Raw genomic sequence first — 22,728 nt, 5'->3', positions numbered from 1 at the left:
CTTAAGTCCAAATAACTATTCTCTAGACAAATGTACATCATTGTTTTAATGAACTTTTATTACTGGAATATCATTCTCACACATCTTTATAGTTAATGTAGATTGTAAACCAGTTGGCATTTAATTAATTTGAGAATGAGTCATGAATCATTTCAGTCAACACAGTTGATGGTACAGCCATCAGTGCACTGTGTGTCGGATGATGATGATGATGATGAGGATGATGATAAGGATGAGGACTAGGGTGGTTGAGGCTATTCTGATGGAGGCTCCCGCTATAAGCCTGGGTGGATCACCTCCTGGGGGGCAAGGGGCGTAATGACTTCCCCAGCTGGCCCCCTGGGACGACTGTGCTCGTGCTCTGCACCTCTCCTGGCTGCTTTAAGCCACAACCATGTTTGTTTAGGGAAGATTAGCAACGTAAAACCCTTACAACATCCTGAACACGCAGCAAAAGGGAGACACGATGGAGTGGACAGCGGGAAAGAGGAATAGAGATTGATGGGTGGAGAGACAGTGGAGGTATGTTTGGGAGAGAGTGTTTAGGGTGAGGGTGAGACTGCAGAGGGTTTCAGGCAAGAATGAAAGGTGGAAAAGGTTGTACGTAAAAGGGAAATATAAAACATTTGATTCCAGGAGGCCATTCAGAACAAGTGGTTTCTGCCAGATGGGTTCAACATTACAGTAGTAGTGTTTGGTGTCTTGCTAAGTCATTAAGGACCAGACCTTGCTTCCAAATCCCTGTTATTCTTCATAATTAGCATTCACAGGAACCAACCTGCATATTGAATGCACTTGTTGTGGTTATCCTCTGGGTAGTGTATACTATAACTGAAGTATATATTTTTATACATTTCAGCTCCCGGCGGCCGTAGCTTATTACTTTTAGTACAGTTTATATGCAGTTTACTTTCATGTTCCCACAGTCTTCATGTTAAATGAAGGAAGAGTGATGGAAGAAATGAATACAAAGATATTGACTGAAGAAAACAGGAATATAATTAGGCTAGCTTTTTTAAAGCCGTATCCCAGGTGTGTCACAGGTATATGTGTGTGGGTGTTCAGCTGCGGCAGGAAACAGATGTGCACTGATATGAACGGCTGCACAGGTCTGGGAGACTATCTGCACCGGCCAGCCTGCTGTCTCACTACAGTGCTCTACTTCCTGTGGGCTTGAATCATGCCAGCCCATGATAAGAGCAGCACTGCTCCTTTTAAGAATAATTTGTGGTTCCCTGATTATGAACCTTCGTGATAAAAGACAGATGGTAAGAAGATGGAAGACAAGATGAATATTTGAAACCTGTTGGTAACTAATTGCTGGCTATTCTATGAATAACATCTAAGGAACAGCAATAAATTTATCCAATAAAACAGTTAAAGAGCCAATGCAGCCTTGGCAGGTTGTATGGGTCATGCTGATGAAGCCAGGAAGTTTAAGGAGTTGCTGTTGTCCTTAAAAAACATGCATGTGTCCACTTGATATATTTTTGTTAACTGACTCTACAAACACTTGTTTCTGTTCTCTTTACAGCCCCTGTCCAGAGCAAGGAATGGGTGATGAATTTAACCTCATGGATCATTCAGACCTGTATATCTTAGATTTCAGTAAGTATCTCAGTCATTATCTGTGTCTCTTGTCATTAGCTTAAGAAAGGGTCCAAGTTTTTTTTGAATGGGCGCGTGAAGTTGTTTTAACCACATTTCCCTCTACCACACTAGGGTGTCGCCGTAAATATTTTAAGCCTCTGTGCCTGGTTAAATAAAATATAGATGGTCTCCTCAGTACATTTTATAGTATCAGTACTCTCCTTATACCAAAGCCTTCATTTCTCACCTGGTCTGGTGCGTCTGGCCTTGGCCCCGCTTTGTGTTATCACATGGGGCACTTCCGTCTCATGGACTACCAAATATAGCCATATCCTGCCTGCGCTGGGGTAGCCTCGCAGTGCTGTCAGGTCACAGTTAGGGTGTGTGTGGGCTTAGACAGGGACACAGGCACCGTATGGGACTGGCAGTATGCAGCGGCATCCCCTGTGGCACACGCCTCCACGTGCCAGTCGTGTGGGCCTTCGAACTGTTTACCACTGAACATATGGTGGAACAGCCATGATCGAGATTGCACTGTAATAGTGACAAAGTTTGTAATTAGTCTTAGAAAGCAGGTTTGTATAATAAGTTGATTTGTGTATTAACATCAGCATTATCATATTCTGTCAATGCACGTCTGAGTGTCCTCTTACGTGAGCACTGTTGATTGTTTCAGCAGGGTTTTTTGTCTTCTCTGGTATAAACAGGACATGGAGATTTTAAAATTATGAAGAGCAAATCTTTTCCCTTTTTATCTACTGATTATTCTATCTGACCTTCCTGGCTGCATGTTGAATTCCCACAGCTGAAATTGATATTCTTCTTAGTTCCTATGACTCATTATACTTTCTTCTCTTTTCAGGCCCTAATTTGAAGACGTTATGCAAAATAGCTGTTATTCAGTACAGTCTGGAGCAGTCAGGACTCCCACATGATCTCAGGTCAGAAAAGCATCCTTTTCTCCAACATAGAACTGACATATTGTTGTTCGTGCTGTTTGCATTATGATCGTCATTTTTGCCACCAATCTGTCTCTCTCAATAATGACGCTGTTTTTCAAAGATGAAAAATTATCACTCATTATCCTTCATTTAACTAGTATAAGATTTCCTCCAGCTTTGCTCTGACTTTACTCACAGCCCCTACATCTTCAATTCGTATGTAATTATCTCATCTTCATAATCACAGTGAAACATCAGTATAGTCAGTGTGCAGCTTTCAGTCTGTTCATTGTCTGTGTACCCATGAACAGTCTCCACAGAAATTGGAGAAGAAAAGAGGATTTTCATCCAATATAAAGCTTATTTGAAGCGTGGAAGTGTTATAGGGGAACAACTGTAGAGACAGTTTAGATGATGTGAAGCATGATGGTACTGAGGAAGTCATAATCTTTGAATGGTAAGTATAGCCAAAACATTCCCTCAACATGCTATCTAACACAATAGATCTGTTATAAATGTAGGTTAGCTACCATTCAATGGATCAGGCTGATAAGCTGCCAAAACTTATTTTCTATCTTTATGTTGTTACAAAGTAACAGCCCACCTAACACCAGGCAAATGAGGATGAGTGAGTGTGACATGTTAGATGTATTCGAATAAATGGATAATGGACTGACTGATCTGAATTTGGCTCCTGATGAATTCATTTTGTGCTGTCAGAAAAGTAATCATCCTCTTTAGACAATTTTGAATTCAGCATATTTAACTGGGCGTTAAAATGTCCTGGAATGAATGAAAATCTTCTTCTTTCCGTTAATTGTCTTTTATTCTTCCGTTAAAAAGTTTTTAAAGGAAGAATAAAAGACAATTAACGGAAAGAGTGTCCAATAAGCTTCTGAATTATCTGTTATCTATATTTGTTAGTCATTGCCAACATCATTACACAGGATGTATCAATCACTCACTCAGTAGTTTAATTATAGAAATTTTTAGCAATTCTGTCATCTCTTCTCAGCACTTTCTCTCATTTGCTGATTGAATTTCAGAGGTTTTCAGCTGTAACTGTGACTAGATACAGACATGCACACATATGCACACTATTGTATTCTAATGTCATGAAAAACATGGAGAACATAGATATGACTAAAACATACATTTTAGTGTTGTTCTTTTAAATGATTTTTCATTTGTACTCAAAGTAGAATACATAGATACATTCATACATACAAACAGCCACAAAACATCTAGATATCTATGAATCTGCTAAAATGCATGAAATGATTTTAAATAAATGCAATAAAAATTGATCAGTATGACAAATAGCAGTCAAAAAATTAACATGTTGTACCTTAAGAGATTTTTGAAGCCACTGTAGAAAAGATGCTGTAAGGAAACTTAAATTAAATTAAATTAAATTAAATGAATAATACACATAGGGCTGGGCAGTATATTGATATTGTGATATGACATAAGTGTTGTCTTTTTTTATGAACTTGCCACACTGTTATAGCTGTTCTATTATTTGCATTTGTCCACTTCATCATTATATACACATTACTGATTATTATTTATCATCACTAATAGTCATCTCTACAATACTTTTTGCAATATTGTCATTGAGGTATTTGGTCAAAAATATTGTGATATTTTGATTTTGTCCATATCACCCAGCCCTAAATACATAATTGAACTCTCTCTTTGACAGCTCTGAAAGTTATTTTGACACATTACTTGCAAGAGAAACGCATACGATGGAGAACACTGATTTGTGTTGTGACAGTGTAATCACACAGTGATTTTAAAACATTTCAATGCAAAATACATTTCTACAAATAGTATTTTAAGTCATTTGTCAGCTAAAGACTGTTAATCTGTATGCTGCCTCCATACTAAAGTGAAATGTGCAAATTGGTAATTTAAACTGGCATGTTCGCATTCAGTGAAATATGTATATTCAAAAGTATTCTACCCATTATGATGTGTTATTTTTACATTATAGGGAATATTGGAGCACCATCCATCTTAAACTCATAACCAACCCCAAATAACTCCATGAATAAACTCTATCAAGATGAAGTAGATCTGTGGACAAGTTCGTCTGAAATTGAAGGATCACACCAAAGTGATATTCTTTTTACATGAGGACCCTTTGTAACTTGATACTAATTACTCCTTTTAGCTTCTCATTTCTCTTGCACCATCACTACCACCTTGCACACTCCCCACTTAAGTGTCTGCAGTTGTGTTTCTAACCCTTAAAGGGTTTTCAGTGGGGTCACAAGAGTCCCGTTAACTCCCTTTGCCCCTCGCTGGCATCTCCAGCTCCAATGCCAATCTCTCCTCTTAAGCACACACGCGCACAACAAAAAAACGAACAAAGCAATTGAGAGGGAGTGAGTGTGAAACCAGAGCCAGTGATAACAATCTGGAACTCAACCTCTGACCTGTCATCAGGTCAGCACTAGACCCTGTTGTCAGTCCCTGCTCCTGGATCTCATGTTACAGGGGGACCTTCCCTCATCGTTGTCCACATCGTAGCGCTTCGCTTGGACAAAGGTGGGGGGGGGGTTAAGGGGTGAGAGCAAATGTCACAGAAATGCTTAATAGAGTGTTGATGCAGTAGATTTTTAGCATCTTGTTTATTTGAAACCTCAGAAATTTGTTATGCATTCTGAAGTTAATCAGAAACATTAAGATTTTGAGGCTTTGCCAGAAATCTTAAAGCTTGCAGTATATTTTAAACTATCTAATTTGGTGTTTGATTTGGCATGCCCACTGTGCCTATGTAACGCAGTTTGACAACATTTGTGATTACAGAAAATAATTAGTTTGAATGATACTGGAGCCTTTCTTCTTCTTCTTATGATTAAGATTTTGTCCTCTAATTCTTCCTGTTGTTCACTCCAGGTGGGAACTGGCAGCTATGACCACCAACAGCAACATCAGCAGGCCCATCTTCTCCTCCCATGGCTGATGCCTCTGAATGTGAAGCAGAACCAGAACTCTCCGCTCTGTTTCAGGACGCCAGGCTTTTATCTTTCTAATCAACTGAGCTCTGACGGATTGTTTTTTTGTAGAGTTTGGATTTGTTCTCCACATTCTCCAAGTGAAAACTCTCAATACTGACCAAAATATCCTACATATGACTTGCTTGGACTCCATGGGCTTTCTCATGTCTAAGGATATTTTAACCCTTGAAACACTGATCGCGTGAGAAAGAAAATGTTGACATCGGCTCACCTTTTTTCTCTTCTTTCTAGCTTCTCTAGAAATTCAATCAGCCTATGATAATCATAGACTCCTAATCTTAAACACAGGAAGAGACAAGAACTTCAGCCAAAGGTCTTGAGAGCTAAAGCTCTTTGTTGGGGATGTCATCCTGGTGTCACACTCAACAGATCTCCCCTGAGAGAAAAAATGTGAACCCAGAAATGGAGCCTGGGATGGTTATGAGTATGTATATCTTGCAGTTCTAACTTGGTCATAAAACCATGTAAGACCACCATGTCCATTTGCGACTAATGAAGTTATGTATACAGTGTTTTGAGGTTAGTAGGGTAACTTATTTTCTTGACATTGAATGCAAGGAGACTGAATATTTGGTACCAAGTTATTGGGGTGTAATGTCTGTTTGACTGCTTAGCTTTTTCCCTACTTCATTATCACCACCTGGCTAGCACCCGACTGCTCTTAAGTGACTAAAAGGTGATTTTGCAAGGCTGTTGAGGCAAGCTGTCTGCCTTGTAATATGATGTCCATCTACCTCCCTCGATAGCATGTATCATAGAGTCTTTGATAAGACCTCCCATACATTCATCGTCTCCTATACCCCAGAAAAAAAAGCCTTTTCACAGGGAAGTTTGTATTTTTGGCTGTCTGTTGTATTCTTCCAAGAAATGTCGTACTATCACTGGAAGAGAGGAACTCAGCTGCCACATCGCGCGCGCGCCCCCCCCACCTACTCATCTGCAGTTTGTTTTTCTGTGCCAAATGTGGAAGGGAATCATAATGCAAATATATACTGTGTATGTGTGCAAGCATGTGGTCCCCTCTAAACATAATCCCAGCCCACCTGCTTCAGTCTGCCTGTTGTTGTGAGGAAGATCATCACTAATATGCATAATGTAGTTGTTCCTCTTTTAGACAATCCTACTGAGTCAAACAGCGCTCAGACTCTCCTCGTGACCTGCCTATTCACAGTGAGGTGAGAAAAAAAAACCCAACAACCCAGGAAAGCGTGTGTGTGCACGTGTGTTTGTGTAGAACTACAAGCAAAACTGAACCTGAGCAGATGATATAAATGTATAAGGGCTGTTAGATTACACACACTCACCACACAGCTCAACAAATAACTTGGATTAGTTCAAACTGGGGATGTTTATACAGGTCGGGGGGGGAATTTATTTTATTAATACCTATTGACACATTTCAGAACAAAACCTATCTATCTCCATCCACTTTAGTTAGAGGATTATGTTGGCAATATACTCATTTTTTTGACATTGTCAGCAAACCCCATGAAAATGCCAAAACCAACTGTGTGTCATTCCGTCTCTCAGTACTTTCCAACTTCTTCAACCTGCCTGTGGCTGTCAGTCCCGAGCCTATTTGTTCCTGCTGAAGATGTACATCTTTAAAGACGGGTCACAAATATTTAGTTTTTCAAATGGCTAAATATTTTTTAACAACTGGTGCACTGTAGTTTTTAACAAATGCTACTCAGTCAGAAGTAAATAGGTGCATTTGCCAGGGACTGTACTCAGTTGTAAATTTGGTGCTCAAGTGAAAATGAATGGCAGCAACATGTGGGATCAACTCAAAATAAACTGCAGTTTTTGAACATGTCACCCAGCGTAACAGCTCACTGGTGTGTTTTTAATTGTTTTTGGATAAAAATGGACGGACTTTGAGTACACAGGCACTACTTGTTAGTAATATCACCTCATCATTGGTTTTGGTAATTTTATGGTATTGGTGGCAATAACAAAAAATACAGAATATTATCCTTTCAATTTTTCTAAATAACATAACATGACATTGAAGTTAGTGAGTGGGTAAGACTGACTATACAGGCAGTAGAGTTAATATTGATGCCGTTATTCAACACTTTCACTGGATTTTAGTGATATCTGGTTCTCAGCAGTACAAAAGCTCTAAACTCTGCAAAACTAAGATGTGAATAGAAACTGTGTTACCACACACTTGAGAATTGCATCAATGATTTTCAGTCCTGGTCTTTGGGGTCAGGTGTGCTGTGGTTTTATGTTTTGACAGGTAGTTAAATTCTTCTGTATCAGTCACTGATTAGCTGGTAGAAATGACACCCAGCAGGATCCCAATCAGGACTGAATATGACAGACCTACATCATAAATGTTTACAAATCTGTGTATTTCATGTAAAGCAGTGCAAAACCATCTTAAATGCAGGTCGAAGTCACCAGATTACTGCACTAAAGCCAAACATGGCATGTCAGGCCTTATAGACAGGAGACATGTTGATGCTGCTTCTCACTTAAGTAGACTCAAGAGTTTGAGGCGTTTGCTCGGCCAAACCGAGTCTAAATATTGATGTTTTTATTTACAGACCGGCAGTGCCAATGTGACTCAGTGAGACTTATGCCCTCTGTACTGCACTTGCACTCGGGACATATCACACACTCGATATTCCTCAGTATCCCAGTTACTTGGACTATACAGCAGCTAATGCAGTGAAATCACAGGGAAGCCTAACGCGTGTTCACAGAAACTTCCCGTAAACAAATCAAACTGTTAATGTGACACCAAATGACCATCAGCGAAACTGATGATATTTATTTCTTTTTTTTCCTAATGTGTGGTGTGGAAGTCATTTTTATTTTCTGGATTGTGGTCCTTGTTGTGTGTGAAGATTATGGGTGATGATAGTTTCAGTCAAAGACTCTTCAGGAGTTTGACATGAGTAAATAATTTAGTAAATGCCAATGTTGACACTTGGTCAAAAGATAAATACCTGCACAACAAACTTAATCAGTGATGGTCACTCACTTACCTCCAGTAAGGCGATCCTAATGATAGGAGTTTGGGATTTTGCCTAAATATTTTGGCATTACATTTTGAAAGGTTGTAATTTAACACCCACCCCTCCCCCACCGGAAACAATTTTCATCTTTTAAATTCTCATTCTACGTTTTGATGAGGTTTTTGCAAATAGTTGACTGAGCTACACAGATGAGGTGCGTCTTTGTGTCACAAAACAGCAAAATTGTTGTCATCAGAGAAGAAACTGCTTCTGTCAAGAAAAATGACACAATCATACATCAGTGAGATATAGCGCTCACTCATGAAGGTGCTCAGTGTAAGCAGTAATTATTTGCCAAGCAGAAGTACATGAGGAGTGTATACCATCTTTAGGGCTAATAGTATGTGGTTGCATAAACAACAAAGAATGCTTACGAAAAAAAATGAACAAAGTATTGAGTGTATTTGCATTCATTTTACATCTGTGTTGACCCCTTTGCTTATTGTTACTTATTTTTTTAAATTTTTTTTTATTTTTTTTTTAACATTTTTAGAGGGGAATCTTTCTGTCAAGGTTGGTCAGGACTTCCTGTGCAATATGCTTTATAACTATATCAATAATAAATAGACATTTTGAGTTGTTAATATTTGTGTCCGTTTTCTCAGTGTGTGTGATGGACTCGGTTTCTTTCTATTTTTATTCCATTAGGAGAACCAGCAGGAACTCTCTGAAGATGTATATGGATTTGGTCTGCACTGAATTGGTCATTTCACACAGTGTTAAACTCTGATGTACCGTGGTGGAAGATAGTTCACTTTTACAGTGACTAAAAGTATTAATACCACACTGTAAAAGTACTCCATTACAACTTAAAGGCTGCATTAAACACCATGTAGAGGGATTTACTAAAATGATAATATGGTGTATTTAAAATCAAAATAACTTTTGTAGGATATAAAGTGAAGCGTAGTGGAGTATACAGTACCAGTCAAAAGTCAGTTTACTTTAGAAAGTGTGTCCAAACTTTTGATTGGTACTGTACATGTAAAGTAGCATGAACTTGTGAAGTACTGGTAACTCAAGAGTAAACATACTTTCCATCACTGCTGCTGTGTCATGGTCAAGGTTGGAGTGGTTGAAAGTTGAAAGAGGAATGATTACAGTAAGAAAAACTTGGTTCAGTGTCCATATGGGTGTGTGAGTTTGATTTAAGACAGACTGTGACTATGAACCTCTCCTTTAACAAGCTTTTGACTAAACCAAAATCATTTGGGTTAATTAACACCACTATGACTTAAAATGTGTACTGTTGGAGATACTTCAAACTGTTTAAATTAATTTGATTCCTTAACAAATCCAGATGTGTCTGATTGTCACCTCTTTATCTGTTGAGTAAAGCTCGTACTTTCCTGTATTTCCTGTATGTGCCACTTCATAGTGTTCAGGTCTTTGAACCCTGCATCCTCCCATCTTCTGCTTCCTGCTGAAATCCAGAGAGCCGTATCTGCCTCAGTCGGCCTGTCTGACGGCCCTCACCGTCTACAGCAGTGGGTACTCTGAAGCTGTGGTGCCACCCAGCCTCCCCTACCCCCCAACTATTACTGGCCTTCAGACTTAATGAGACGCGTGCGGCTGCTTTGGGGGAGTCCCATCATTAGAAAGTGACTGAACCCCAGCTCCAATCTTTGCCTGTGCGACCAGTAGCGTCCTGGCAGTTTGTTCCTGTCTGTCACCAGCCCTGTGCTATAAAGTCCGTGTTATCTGCAGTGTTAAGTGCAGGCCACAGACGGAGGGTCAGCTTAAAGTGAGTTAGTAGAGACACCCTGTCCCGCCTGGCCCCGCGGCACACAGGAAGCAGGGCTATGCTGGGTCCCTCTGTCTGGCCCCGGAGCCTGCCTCGGTCAGCAACGCAGGCGCTAATGCAGGCAGACACTCAGCCAAATTACTCTCTAATTTCCCTTCAGGACTTTGACAATCCCAGTGGCCCTTGAGAATCAGACTGAGGATTTGTTCAGAGTGATTTGTTTTGTCTTGTCCTCTCCCCGATCCCTGTCCAATTCCCTCGCTCAAGTTCTAGTTCTCTGCTCCCAGCATTGTTGAGGCCACTAAATTGGGGATTTGCGAAAAGAGGCATTAGAGGAGAGAAGCTGCAGCTGTACAACATAAACTCATGCAAAAATGATGGTGGAGAAACCAACAAGAAGCAATTTTCATAACACTGAGAAAAATGAAGAGAAATAATTGCAGGACCATTTCAACAAACATTACATTCTGCCTGCCCAAGCAGCATTTTTCAGATGAAGTATCTTCATATGTTGATGCTCTAGTTAACAGCACTTCCTCCTTCTTGAAACTTTCAACTTCTCAGGATTTCTACATTAGCTAGTTAGTTAGTTTTACATGCATGCGTCATGCTTGCAAAGGTGACTCTTCTAGGACCAGCCTTTTGTAATATGAAAGGTGTCTAGTTTGCCTTAGTCATGTTTTGTGATGCCCATAATCTATTTATCTGCTAGATGAACTAATTTTGAGCGAATGACCGACTCTAAGCATCAGTGCGTCATGTTTGCAGACCTGTAGCTTAATTCCCCTCCAGCAGGGGTTTAATTGAGTGACTAACACACACGCAGTTAAAGCCCTTTGAAGACGAACAGCCATAGCTGACTGGCTCAGAAGTCTGTCAGACGTTAAACAATGATGCATCAAGCTGGTTTTCTGCTGAGATTTCTCGCATTTAAAACCCTGAAGCTGTGCTCAAGCTGTTAAAATGTTTGAGCATGTAATGAAAAAATCACTTGGCTTTTGTATTCTCTTAATAAAATGTATCCTTCTTCTGATGGACAGTGTGTTTTAACATTAGGTTTTGTGAAGTGGTCATCGCATGCCATGTGATCACTGTGTGATATTCATATTATCTCAACCATGTTATGTGTGTGCAGGGGAAGCTGCCTCCCTATCAAGTGTAGAGTGGTTTCATCTTTAAAAAGTCAGTGGTGTTGTAAAAATCCATTTTAAACCCCACAGCCAGGGCAAACAGTCACACTGTGTCAGGATGGGTTTGCCAGCTGCAAAAAATGGGAAGTCAGGTAATGTGAGACACTTTTTGGTAGATTGCCAAGAAAACCACCTAAAATTCTGAAGACATTAAGTGTTACTTTTAGGATTTTGAATAGATATTTTTGATCTTTCCATAAAGAAAATATGTTGCCAAGTAAAATACTTTAGAAACCTTGGACCCTAAAACACATCAAGAACCTCTACCTCACTCCAATATCATGTTCAAGTAAAATGGGACAACCACTGATGTTTGATTTCAAATAGCGTGATGTGACAATTGGCCAATTTCATTTTTTAGGCTAATCAATCCTCTAAATTCCTTATAGGAACTAACAATGCTATAATTTTCAATCTTTTTTAATGACTAATAAAAGCATTTGATGATTTAATGAATTAATGACTGGACAGATGAATTATTTCTAACCATTTAAAAAAACAAAACAAACATGAAATACATTTCTGTAACCTGTGTTAAGACAGAGTGGCACACAAATACATAATAACTACTGATTTTATGGCACTCAGTACATGCCAGTTTCACCATAGGAAAATGTCCCATTTTACTTAATGCATTCCGGTACTATGGGACAGTCATTCTTTACCCCAAAAAAGTGAAGTATACTGTGTTTAATGTTATAAGTAAAATGGTTAATAAAATGTAACATCCTATAGCCATTTTTGGTTTTTTACTCTTATTGTTTTAGCTGTATTGCTCTTATTACCAAATAGAGAAAATCAATCCACATGTTTTACCTTGCAAGTTCTGGGACCAGTGATTTTTAAAAAAAATCTGTGTTCCATCCAAATACTAGTTAAGATTAATTAATCTTCCTAGTTATCACAGACAAATCAAAATGATTGTTTGATGTAAAGGACATATGTAGCAATAATGCAATAACATGTTTGGTGATTGGCTGCTAATATTTACAGCTCTCTCAAGATGTAAAGCCTTATTTGTCCCATTTTACCTGATTTCACCCAACTTCAATCAAACCTGATACATGTAGCTTTTTTTAGGTTACCAGTTTCTACATATAAGCTTCTTCTTGGTGTGATGCTCAGTATACTGATCCACAAGAAAGTAATGCTGCCAGCGTGCAGTGCTCTCTAATAAACACCCAGCATCTCTGGCAGGTTTACTGATTAACCTTAAAGATGGAAAATGAATATGTTAATTAACACATATTCTCTACACATTACGGACCAATACCTGCAGATGCTTTAATTAATTATAACATTACATTTTGCACACACACATAGCCTAATTCTTCATGAATCAAAATTAACATCTTTTCTGCTTTAAATCGTAGAGTTGGATCATGCGTCCATTCACAGGATATTTTTAGGGCCCCCTCCACTAAATATAACCCGCCTCTCTCATTTGTCATCGCGTCACAACAAGAAGTAACACTATCCCATTTTGTTTTTTTCCCCTTCCCGCCGGCTGAGTTGGATGAGAGGTATCGGGTTTTAGGCTATAAAAGGAGGGACGCTCACAAGGGCTCGACACTCATCATCCAGACTAGAGCCTGCTGAGGTAGGAGATGAAGAGCTCTTATCTGTTGCTCTCCTCACACATGGAGAGGACTCTTTTATAGGTCAAATCCATGTTAGTATTATTTTTGCTCAAGCTGTCATTCTTAAATACAGAGAAGTAAATAGTGGATGGCTTTCTTATAACACATTTCTTTCTGGGATCATCATTACTTTTATGTCTGTTTTCTCTCAGGTGGCTACTTATACAGCGTTAAAATGACTTTTTGGTGCAACTCCTGCAAATGTCATGTGAGCGCTCCGTGCACTTCTCATCATCTGGCCGAGGATCAGCAGCGCTCCTTTTGCAGAAGGTTCAGGTCAGTGCAACACACTTCCTCCCCTCTGCTCCACGTCCTCTAGTGGCTGAGTCAACACATGGCTGTGGAGAAAATGTAGACCCAACTCGGATGCGCGCAGATCATAAACCACAGGGAGCCATTTAATCCATTTCTCCAGTCTGGAGCCTACAGTAGTATGTGACGCATACTAATCCAGCCACACTGATGCTGTTACTGCATTAAAATAAATATTAAGCTGCTCAGCCCAGCCTCCATCAGGTTGCTTTGGTGCAGAAACAGCAGGCAAGACAGTCAGAAATCACTTTGATGGATATATTATTGGGATTTATGGCGAGTCTTTGAATTCAAAGTGATATAACAGTAGTATAAGTATAATAATCCTCTAATTGTACTCCCTAAAGCAGCTAAAACATTTGCTTTGATATTTATATCCTCACAAAAAAAAAATCTGCTATGTAATTTTACGGTTCTTTATTGTTAAGATTGCTTGGATTCAGAACTGATATAATTCTCCTTTTGTGGCACTTTGTGTGTCCTTGTGACGTGGGGCGCCCCGCTCCGAGGACACCCACTTTATAAGGCAATGAAGGGAGCAGCAGAAGCCCAGCCTCCCCTTGTGTATGACGCCCACGCTTGAAGCCCTGGCAGCTATAAAAACCCCAGGCTTTCAGTGGATGGGCCCAGACAGATACTGATCACACAGACAAAGTCTATTGAGAGCCCTCATTTTCTGCTGCAGGCACGACAGCCTCTCATATCAGCAGTTTCCATAGGAACCCTTGATATTCAAAGTCTGCTTCAATTTGTGGGGAAGAGACACTAGGGCGCTCTAAATAGGTGGAATTGTGAAAAAGAAAAGAGAGGCTAGTTCAGTTCAGGCCATTATTTCTTTTTGTCTTTCTTTGATTTATTTTTTCACACTTGTCATGTGGTAGAGACTGACTTTTTTTGAAATGCAAGTGCAGCAGTAGCGACAAGTTTGGTTCCCCAGCTTTAGTTTCCTTCATCCACACTGCCTCACCTGAGTGATCATGGTTTCTCACAGATCCACCAAAGGAGCATCCAAAGCCCGACGGGACCACATCAACCATGAGATTAGGAATATGCGAGCACTGCTGCCCGTCACCCAGGAGGACCAAGAGCGTCTCTCCTACCTGCACTCCATGGCTGCCATCTGCACTTACATCAGGAAGTCTGTTTTCTTTCAGGGTAAGTCCTCAAACTTTAGCTGGAGTCTGTCTTTAAGATCTACTAATCTGCATTCAGCCTGCATCATTGTCAAACAAAGTGGAACAAAGTTTGCAGCTCCTTAGGGGATATACACTATATCAAAGATAACAGATGTGACAACCTGCAGAGATGCATACAGTGTGACTAAGGCTGAACTCACTCTTTCCTCCCTCAAGAGCTCCTGAGTGAAGAGAGATCCCACTGCTCCCTGCCATATGAGGTGTTTGTTCAAGCCCTGCACGGCTTCATCCTGGTCACTACAGCCCAGGGGAAGCTGGTCTATGTGTCCGAAAACGTAGGCCAATATCTCGGCCTTTCTATGGTGAGTTTCAATACGATATCAATTTCTTTTGATGCGTTAGTAACTAGCTGCACCTTTTAATACATTGTAGCTTACAGGAAAACCTTTTTAACTTTTCCAGGTAGATGTGCTTCAAGGAGACACTTTCTATGATATGGTGGAACGCTCCGACATTGATATTTTAAAGTCAAACTTGGACATTGAAAACAACTCATCACCAGGTAATTTTACCAACTACTTTCTGTTGTTTTTAAAGTTACTGTGTGTTGAATTTTAAGCTGTGATGATGCAAATATTTACCTCCTCCAATGTGCAGGCATGTTTTTATAGATTTTAAGCCTGTTTCTGAAACTCCTAGTTCCTGCTTTGATGTATTTTCCCTTAAACTCTTAGCTCTGTTTGAGCTCTCTTCGTTTTTTGTGCTGCAAAGCAACAGAATAAGCTGTAAGCAGTGGTTAGTCTTTGCAAAAAAATCTTAATTTGCAGGAATTGCATGTCTCATAATGTAGGTGCTAGTTTATGCATGTAGAATAATGGCCCCGTTCAGCTTAAAAACAACCATGTTTCTTTTATACAGAGAGGAGCTTTGTATGTTGTATCCAAACCTCCAAGGCCTTCAAGCTGCAGTACGGCAGCTGCAGCTCCATGCTGGTCAGAGGGAGCTTCCAGTCCTTCCCTCAGCCTGGTCCATCCTCTTCTGTCTGTCCCACCAAGGAGCCCCTGTTTGTGGCCCTCTGTACCCCCACAGTGAACCGCCTGCAAAGCACTGACTCCATCTTCTGTCACAGCTTCAACAGCGTACACAGACTGGACATGACTTTCACTCAGCTGTCAGACAGGTAGATATAACACAGATCCCATCATGAACAGATATAGACAAAATATACTTAATCTGTTTACTGAGAAACATTTTCTCATGTTTCTTTTTCAGGGTTTTATATTTTTTGGGCTACTCAGCAGAAGAAATGACCGGTCGATCCTGGTACAGTCTCATCTACCCTGAAGATCTGTCTTTGAGTGCAGATTCTCACAGAAGTTTAAGTACGTTTTTTTTTGTTTTTTTAAAATAAAATTATCATTCATTTTTTACAAAACAACCAAGACTTGAATTTTAAGCTAATTATGCCTGAAGAAATTATATTTTTTGTCATAGATGCTGGAGCTAAAATGTTGATACTACAACCTTTCTCTTATGATACTAGCAGTGTTTTTTCTCTTATTCAACAAACTTCTTAGGATCAATTTCTAACCTCTTAATAATAGAACATCATTTCTTTGAATGTTGGAATGAGCTCCTCAGAGGCTTTTGAAAAGCTGCTTTGTTCATCTCCAAAACATTCTCATTAAATGAAAATGAGGTTTCTTTAGTTTTGTGTTGCTTCTGCAGGCTCACAGTAAGACTATTAGGGTTGACGTGCAGTAATTTGGCTGTGTGGATATCATTAAGTTTGAATGTGCATGGTAATAATCATGAATGCTTCCTCTCTGTTGTGTCCAGTGAAGGCAGATGAGGACTTCCAGGTAGAGATGGTGCTGAGACTCCAGTGCAAGAATCTGTCATGGACCTGGATCTACATTCGCGCTAACAAAGACTCTGATCGTCAGGGCATCAGCTGCACTAACTACATCATCAGGTATGATTACCTTCACTTTTCCTACAAACTTTTCCTGCGGATAGTGTAACAATGTTTTAATGACTTTCAAGTTAAAAACACTCATGTGTAAAATGTTTTTCTGCTCTTGTAGTGAAACTGAGGCCAGATATCTGCAGAAAAAAATCAGAAGTGATGCCTTCAAGCCTTCATCTCTGGCAAATTCCTGCCACTGTGCAGACCAACAGGCGACCCAGACTCAGAGCTACAGCAACACTAAATGCTTTAAAAGGCAGAGGACGTCTGACAGCCAAAGTGAGGAGCCAAGTGGTGCCAGAGCTAGGATGGAGTCTGAGCAAGACATATACTATGTGGCGTTTGCTTCCTCCCAAGGTGATAGCTCACCTGTTTCTTTGGGTGACAGCCCTGCTCTCTTCACCCCTCCCTACAGCCCCGCCTCCTCCAGCTCCTCTCTGCAGCGGGAGGATCTCAGCCATGACCTCCTGATGGATGTGCATGGATACACAGGTCAGCTGCTGTCCTCCCCTGAGAGTTCTCCCTCCTATTACTCCTACCGAGAGACCGGGCTCACCTGTCACCAATCACCCTCTGACTCCCTCCCTGCGGTCGAAGAACAAACTTTTGACCATGCAGCCTTCGGAGCACTCAGTGTCCACTCTCCAGCCCCCTCTTCATCGCCTACCTATGATTTCCAAGCTTGTACATCCGATGCTCGATTAGTTCCAGATTGCCTGTCTGCGTCCGACATGTGTGAGAGCCCAGTGGACTGTGCTCTGCATCAAGACGACCATAGCCAACTGGAGCAGCCACAAGGGGGCATCCTTCATCAAGTGCACCATGTTCCCCAGCATGTGTTGCCCATAAATTCCAGTCTTCTTACCCCCAACCAATCTCCAACATCCACAGAGTCTAACCAGTACAGTGAGAGAGAGCAGGCAGAGATCAGTATTTTGGCACAGCAGATCTCATCCTTGGCCAGCAGCTTTGACATGTATCGCACCCTGAGCCCAATTCAAAATGTGACCCAGCCCGCAGCCACTAACAGCCTGCCCTCAACATGTGACTGGTCCCATCAACCTCCTCTCCCCTCCATCCTTCCTCTGAAGCGTGAGCTGGTCTTCGATGACAGTGTGTTTGACAGCATCCTGAAGGACCTGGATATGGTCACAATGAAGAGCAGCACACCCGGCTCTGGGTTTGTTTCCCACAGCTACCAGCAGGGCTTGGTGTGCAGCAGGAGCGGGTCCCATCACTTGGACCAGGAACCCCTCAGTGTGTCTCAGACCATCTCAGACGCCTCCCTTCCTGCAGAGCAGTTCACTGCAGGCGGTATCGCCATGGATCCTTTCAGTTTGCAGATAGGACATCATGACCAAAACACTGGGTTGCATCAACTCAACCGCTATATGCAGAGTAGCCTCCAGCAAGGTAATTAATATTAAACAACACACTAATGATTTGCTGCTTTGATATATTTAGGTCACAGATATCAAAATAACAATTCACTGATGTTATTTTCTGTCTCCTTTCAGATGGCCTTGCTGAAGAAAACCTGTATTGAAATAAGTCTGTGACTTACTGTACTACCACTTGTATGACATATTGTCAGGGTAATCTTCCTTCACTGGATTCAAAGAAGAGTGAGAGCAAAGTCATTTGAAGGACATCTTTGCTAAAACACTGCCTCCCCAAATCACTGATCTCTGAATGTTGAAGAGAATCTTAAGTAGAGTCTGAACCCCAGACTTTAGCTTTTTCATTTCTTTAGACTGCTGTCGTCTGTATTTTATGTTTCTGCTGATGTCTTATGTTTTATGAAAAGAAGGTACTTTTAAAAAATTTGTCTGACAACACTTGGACGATGAAATGTAAATGTATTTTCTTGTTCTAATACTGAGTGACCACCGTTTACTATTGAGCACTTTATCAATGTCATTGCCACAAGAATTTTATAAATGAGAAACTGTGCTGATTTAACAGAATATATTTCTAGATTTAAAACTACCTTGGTGAGCTATAGCTCAGAGCAGTCCTTATAACAAAGAGCTATTCATGAATATGGTTTTAGGTGCCTTAAAAACATGAAGAGACACTTACCAAGTTTGCTAAAAAAGTAATATTTACATTCCTTGTTTGCTTATTTTAGTGGAGGTTTTTCTCAGGCATTATTGTTTTCATGCTGTTATGAATAAAAAAACCTCTGTCAGAAAGATGATAATGATTGTTACTTCAACATCTACCTCAATGGTACATCTAAATACATTCCAAGTCTGAATGTCATTAATTAATTGTATTTATTTAGTTTCTAACAGACTGACTTATCCTTACTCTCACTTAATAATATTCAAAATATTTTACTTTACTGCAATGTGAATCTTGAATTCAATTCATTCCAGATATGTTTGTTTAATGGTACTGCTACTATACATGCCTGAATGTTCAGTGTTAATATCTTGTTCCTGCAATTTGCTTCAATTATTTGAAATGTAAATAAAACTATATAAAATACATTGGATTTTGTTGATATATTGGTAAGGGTAATCAATGTATTTTCTTCCACAAAGGGTCATTTAAAGTGAATAATATACATGCCAGCCCCTCTTTCTGACCTTTACATTGTATGCAGCATCGAATATGTTATCGGACTCAATAATACATACATGAACTGTTTTTTTTGGCCACTTGGGGGCAGTACAACAAGCTGTAAACAGAACTGTGACACATTATTATCAGCTGGTGAATGTGTTAAACAATTTCCTATTTACACATCCAGCAGAAACAAATTAGCATAAGCATTCATTTGAACTTGTGTTTGTGCTCATCTGGTGAGTCCCATAAGTCCCATATTAATGCTTCCTTTTTTCTGTTTTTGGTGTCCTTAAACCACCTTTTTATGTTCACCAGCTAGTTGATGTTTGGTACTCAGCAGGTAGCATTCAGTGGGTTTATGAGAGCTTTTTCACCGAAAACAGCTGCCCGCTGCTGCTTGAAACAATGCTGATGAGCGCAGTGAGTGTGAACCAATACAATAAAGTTGTGGGCTATAAAACCACAATAATGAGTTTAAAGATGCTGACATTTTCCATAGAGCTGAAGGAAACTTTGTCTCTATGGACAACACCTTTCAGATACACTTGTTTCCATCATGGTTAATATAAAAATATTGATTAGTGCAGCTTTAAAATGCACTTTTTTGTAGGATATCACAAATGAGTCTACTGTGTATTTTTTATGTGCACTTTCTCTGTATCAGATCAGAGCGCAGCCGGGTAAACAGCCCCAGCGCTACTGGGCTCTTCAGTGCTCCATTGATTTTTACATATTCTGGCTGGTCAGACCAATGAGAGCATATAAAACTGTGCACATAGGATCAATTGTGTGTTTGGATAGATGTGCAGAGTCTAAGCATAAATGAATAGTTAGACAAAGAAGTGAATTGACTGGGCGCTGAGGTGACTGATGGATCACCAGGGTTAAACATAGATGTAGCTCCAGAGAAGGGTGAATGTGGAACAAAAGCTCACAGGGGGCATTACAGTCTTGCTGCTGGTGCAGTGTGTGCAATGCAGATCCCCCATGTTTTCCTCATGGAAGTTAAAACAGCCACTAGATGGAGTGATAGCTCCAACAGCCTCCCACTAAAACATTTATCTGCATGACATTAGTGTGATATTACTTAAACAAGTATGAAATAAAGTGCAGGAGGTGTGTGTGAATGTTTTTGTGTGTCGTTGGGAGCACACTGCACAGAAGGACATTCATTCGGTCCGTTCATGAGCAAACAGTCCAGATGCCTGCTCTTATCCATGGAGACCTAATTAAGAGTGATGTCTGTTGAAGGGTACAATGGCAAATAAAGTTCCTAACAAGTCCCCACATCTGCTGCGCTCGAGTCTTCCTGCGTCACTCAGCGTTACCTGGAACAATAATGATTTCCCAGAGGCACTGTGATACTAGGTCTGTGTGGCATTGACGCTTTTGTCCACAGCAAGGAGACAGCAAGAATCTACCATTCAGGCATGGCTGTGTGTTGACATGTTGGTGTTTAAGTGATTTCACACTGACAAATTCATAAAAAGAGATATTTATTAGTGTTGGCAGTAGTATTGGCAGTGTTAGCTTGTGCTGTTTGTCTGGGAGAAAGATGTTAAATACAGAAAACAGAATGAAATACACTTTTAATATCAAGGTAAAGGTGAGACAGGCAAACCAACAATACAGAGATATATTAGCAGGAACACACTTTATCTCAGCAACCTAACTTCATGTATCGGCCCTCCTGTCTCTCTTTGATTTTAATTTAAGATGACGTGAGATTAAATTAACAAAATCTATGCCTCACGGGAGTGGTGAAGCCGGAGTCTGCCAGTGGAAGTGAATGATGAAATGCATCCGGATGACTCTATGATTCATATCCTGGATCTTAGAGCAGCATTGGGGCTGAAGATGATACTGTGCAGAAGAATTGACAAAAGAGAAACACGGGGAAAAACTGTCATCTGCCCCACTTCAGTAGTTTCTAAAGTGCTTTCTCAGGTGGATGGCTGGAGGGCGGATGCTGAGGGAAAAGCGCATCAGTGCAGTTAAACAGAGCAGCTCATGGATGGGATTCTTTTCAAAGCCCTGCCTCCCACAAGCAGCCAGGGTTTCATATCCAGCCTCGACGGTGGCTTCTCACAAATGATTACCTCATTTACTTGAAAAGAAAAAACTCTCTAAATTGAAACTCTTACTGATTTCTGACAACAGGGCCTCAGGTGGCGCTGCTGTGTCTTGGCTTATTTACAGGCTTCATGCTTTTATTGTTGCTCCAACCGAGCTTCAGCTTAAGAATGTGATTTGTCTGTTTTACTCGGGGATTGTTTGGCACATGGAAGCAGTGACACAGAAGATAACCGCCAAGGTCACAGAAAGGTGTCACCGTCATGAGAGAGACCTGAGCTGTTATTGCATATTAACCCAAACCTGCCTTTTCATTCTCAACACTTCATGAGAAGGTCCTGCTCAGTCTGTTATTCATTTTCTCCTTGTCTCAATGTGTAAAACCACCCACCATTGTTTTGGCTGGATCACATTTCCATGTCTATAAGGTTTTTGTCCTACTTTTCAAAGGAGGGAAATCACCTGACTGGTGTTGGTTCAGTCAGCGCACACTGACGCTGTAATTGGGTTAGACAAGAAGACCCAAAATAGACCACGGCCTGTTTCTTCAGGACCCTTTCAGCTCCTCCTGTTGCCATGCCTGAAAACACAGCTCTGATCCAATGCTGGATCCCAGTCATGCAAAGTCAACATTTCCCGTTGATATTCACGAAAGAAAGGCCAGCCAACCGGGGAGGAGAATGCAAACAGCAGCTTACTTGCATATGAATGTTTGATTTATTTTCTGCTGTTCTCTCAGGGAGGAGTGTTCTGCTTAAGGCAAAGCACCTGTCCACAGAAGAGACATAAGCATCCCTCTGTTGCAGTATTTGATAAACATGTTATCTTTTGAAAAAAAATCCAACATTTTCTCATATGCAAGAATTGCCATGAGGGACTTTAGAAATCGTGCCTGGATGTAGTATTGTGCTTTACTGCAATCCCAAACAGATTTTCACAGGCTTTTTTTTTTCTGCAGAAGCATTACTACAGGTTTTAAGAGGGGTAAGTCTCTCAATATATTGTGTATTTACCCTCCATAAGCTCAACCTGCAGCATTCAGAAAATCAATGCTTTGTACTAGAATTTCAATACACAGCAGCACATAGGTGGATAACTGCAAGATAGGGTTTGATTTTCCAAGCACTGCTGTTGTTTGTACAGTGATGTGACTATTTAGAGTAATTGATGAAAATGGCAGTCAAAGCAAGTAATTACCCACATGAGGCAGAAATGTATAATGTATACTGCACGTGTATACAGGGCATGAATCATAAACATGTTTATCTCTTCACTTCTGCAGAGCCCCATGGGTTGGACACAGACAAACACGGAGGGCTGAATCTTATAGATGGCTCAGACAGGCTTGAAAACGATTAAAGCAATTCATTAATAGAAACGCAATTAGGACTTTAAATGAGTGCATCAATGAATAGGATAACATTTTAAAAGGGTTCTTAAATGACAAATAATAATTGACAAATAGCTAAATTAAAAATGAGTATTAACACCCAGTTAATTG

General features: G+C 40.3%; 2 protein-coding genes across 2 annotated transcripts in view; both read left to right on the top strand.

The window, feature by feature from the left end:
* The window catches only part of klhdc3 (kelch domain containing 3), a 30,547-nt gene extending 21,423 nt beyond the window's left edge, over nt 1–9,124 (top strand). Inside the window, exons 9-11 of the mRNA XM_062430329.1 lie at nt 1,535–1,608; nt 2,453–2,531; nt 5,439–9,124. Coding sequence (XP_062286313.1) covers nt 1,535–1,608; nt 2,453–2,531; nt 5,439–5,505 — 220 coding nt within the window. The 3' untranslated portion in view covers nt 5,506–9,124. The remainder of the gene's footprint in view (nt 1–1,534; nt 1,609–2,452; nt 2,532–5,438) is intronic.
* Nucleotides 9,125–13,338: 4,214 nt separating this feature from the next.
* On the top strand, nt 13,339–18,126 carry npas4l (neuronal PAS domain protein 4 like). Its single transcript, XM_062430976.1, has 10 exons — nt 13,339–13,439; nt 14,467–14,630; nt 14,828–14,973; nt 15,074–15,173; nt 15,530–15,791; nt 15,884–15,993; nt 16,451–16,586; nt 16,699–17,795; nt 17,871–17,993; nt 18,098–18,126. The coding sequence occupies exons 1-10, from the start codon at nt 13,339–13,341 to the stop codon at nt 18,124–18,126; spliced, it is 2,268 nt and encodes a 755-aa protein (XP_062286960.1).
* Nucleotides 18,127–22,728: the final 4,602 nt, after the last annotated feature.

The sequence above is a fragment of the Scomber scombrus genome, chromosome 12, assembly GCF_963691925.1.
Source record: "Scomber scombrus chromosome 12, fScoSco1.1, whole genome shotgun sequence".
Classification (NCBI taxonomy): domain Eukaryota; kingdom Metazoa; phylum Chordata; class Actinopteri; order Scombriformes; family Scombridae; genus Scomber; species Scomber scombrus.
The sequence above is the reverse complement of the archived record's forward strand: the minus strand, read 5'-3'. Positions and strand labels throughout refer to the sequence as shown.

What these genes read in the sequence shown, in the direction of transcription:
- npas4l (XM_062430976.1), top strand. Translation starts at nt 13,339, where the DNA reads ATGACTTTTTGGTGCAACTCCTGCAAATGTCATGTGAGCGCTCCGTGC. An exon ending in AGATTCTCACAGAAGTTTAA is followed by an intron (nt 15,994 to 16,450) that starts GTACGTTTTTTT and finishes TGTTGTGTCCAG; the next exon opens with TGAAGGCAGATGAGGACTTC. An exon ending in CTACCAGCAGGGCTTGGTGT is followed by an intron (nt 17,796 to 17,870) that starts GCAGCAGGAGCG and finishes ACGCCTCCCTTC; the next exon opens with CTGCAGAGCAGTTCACTGCA.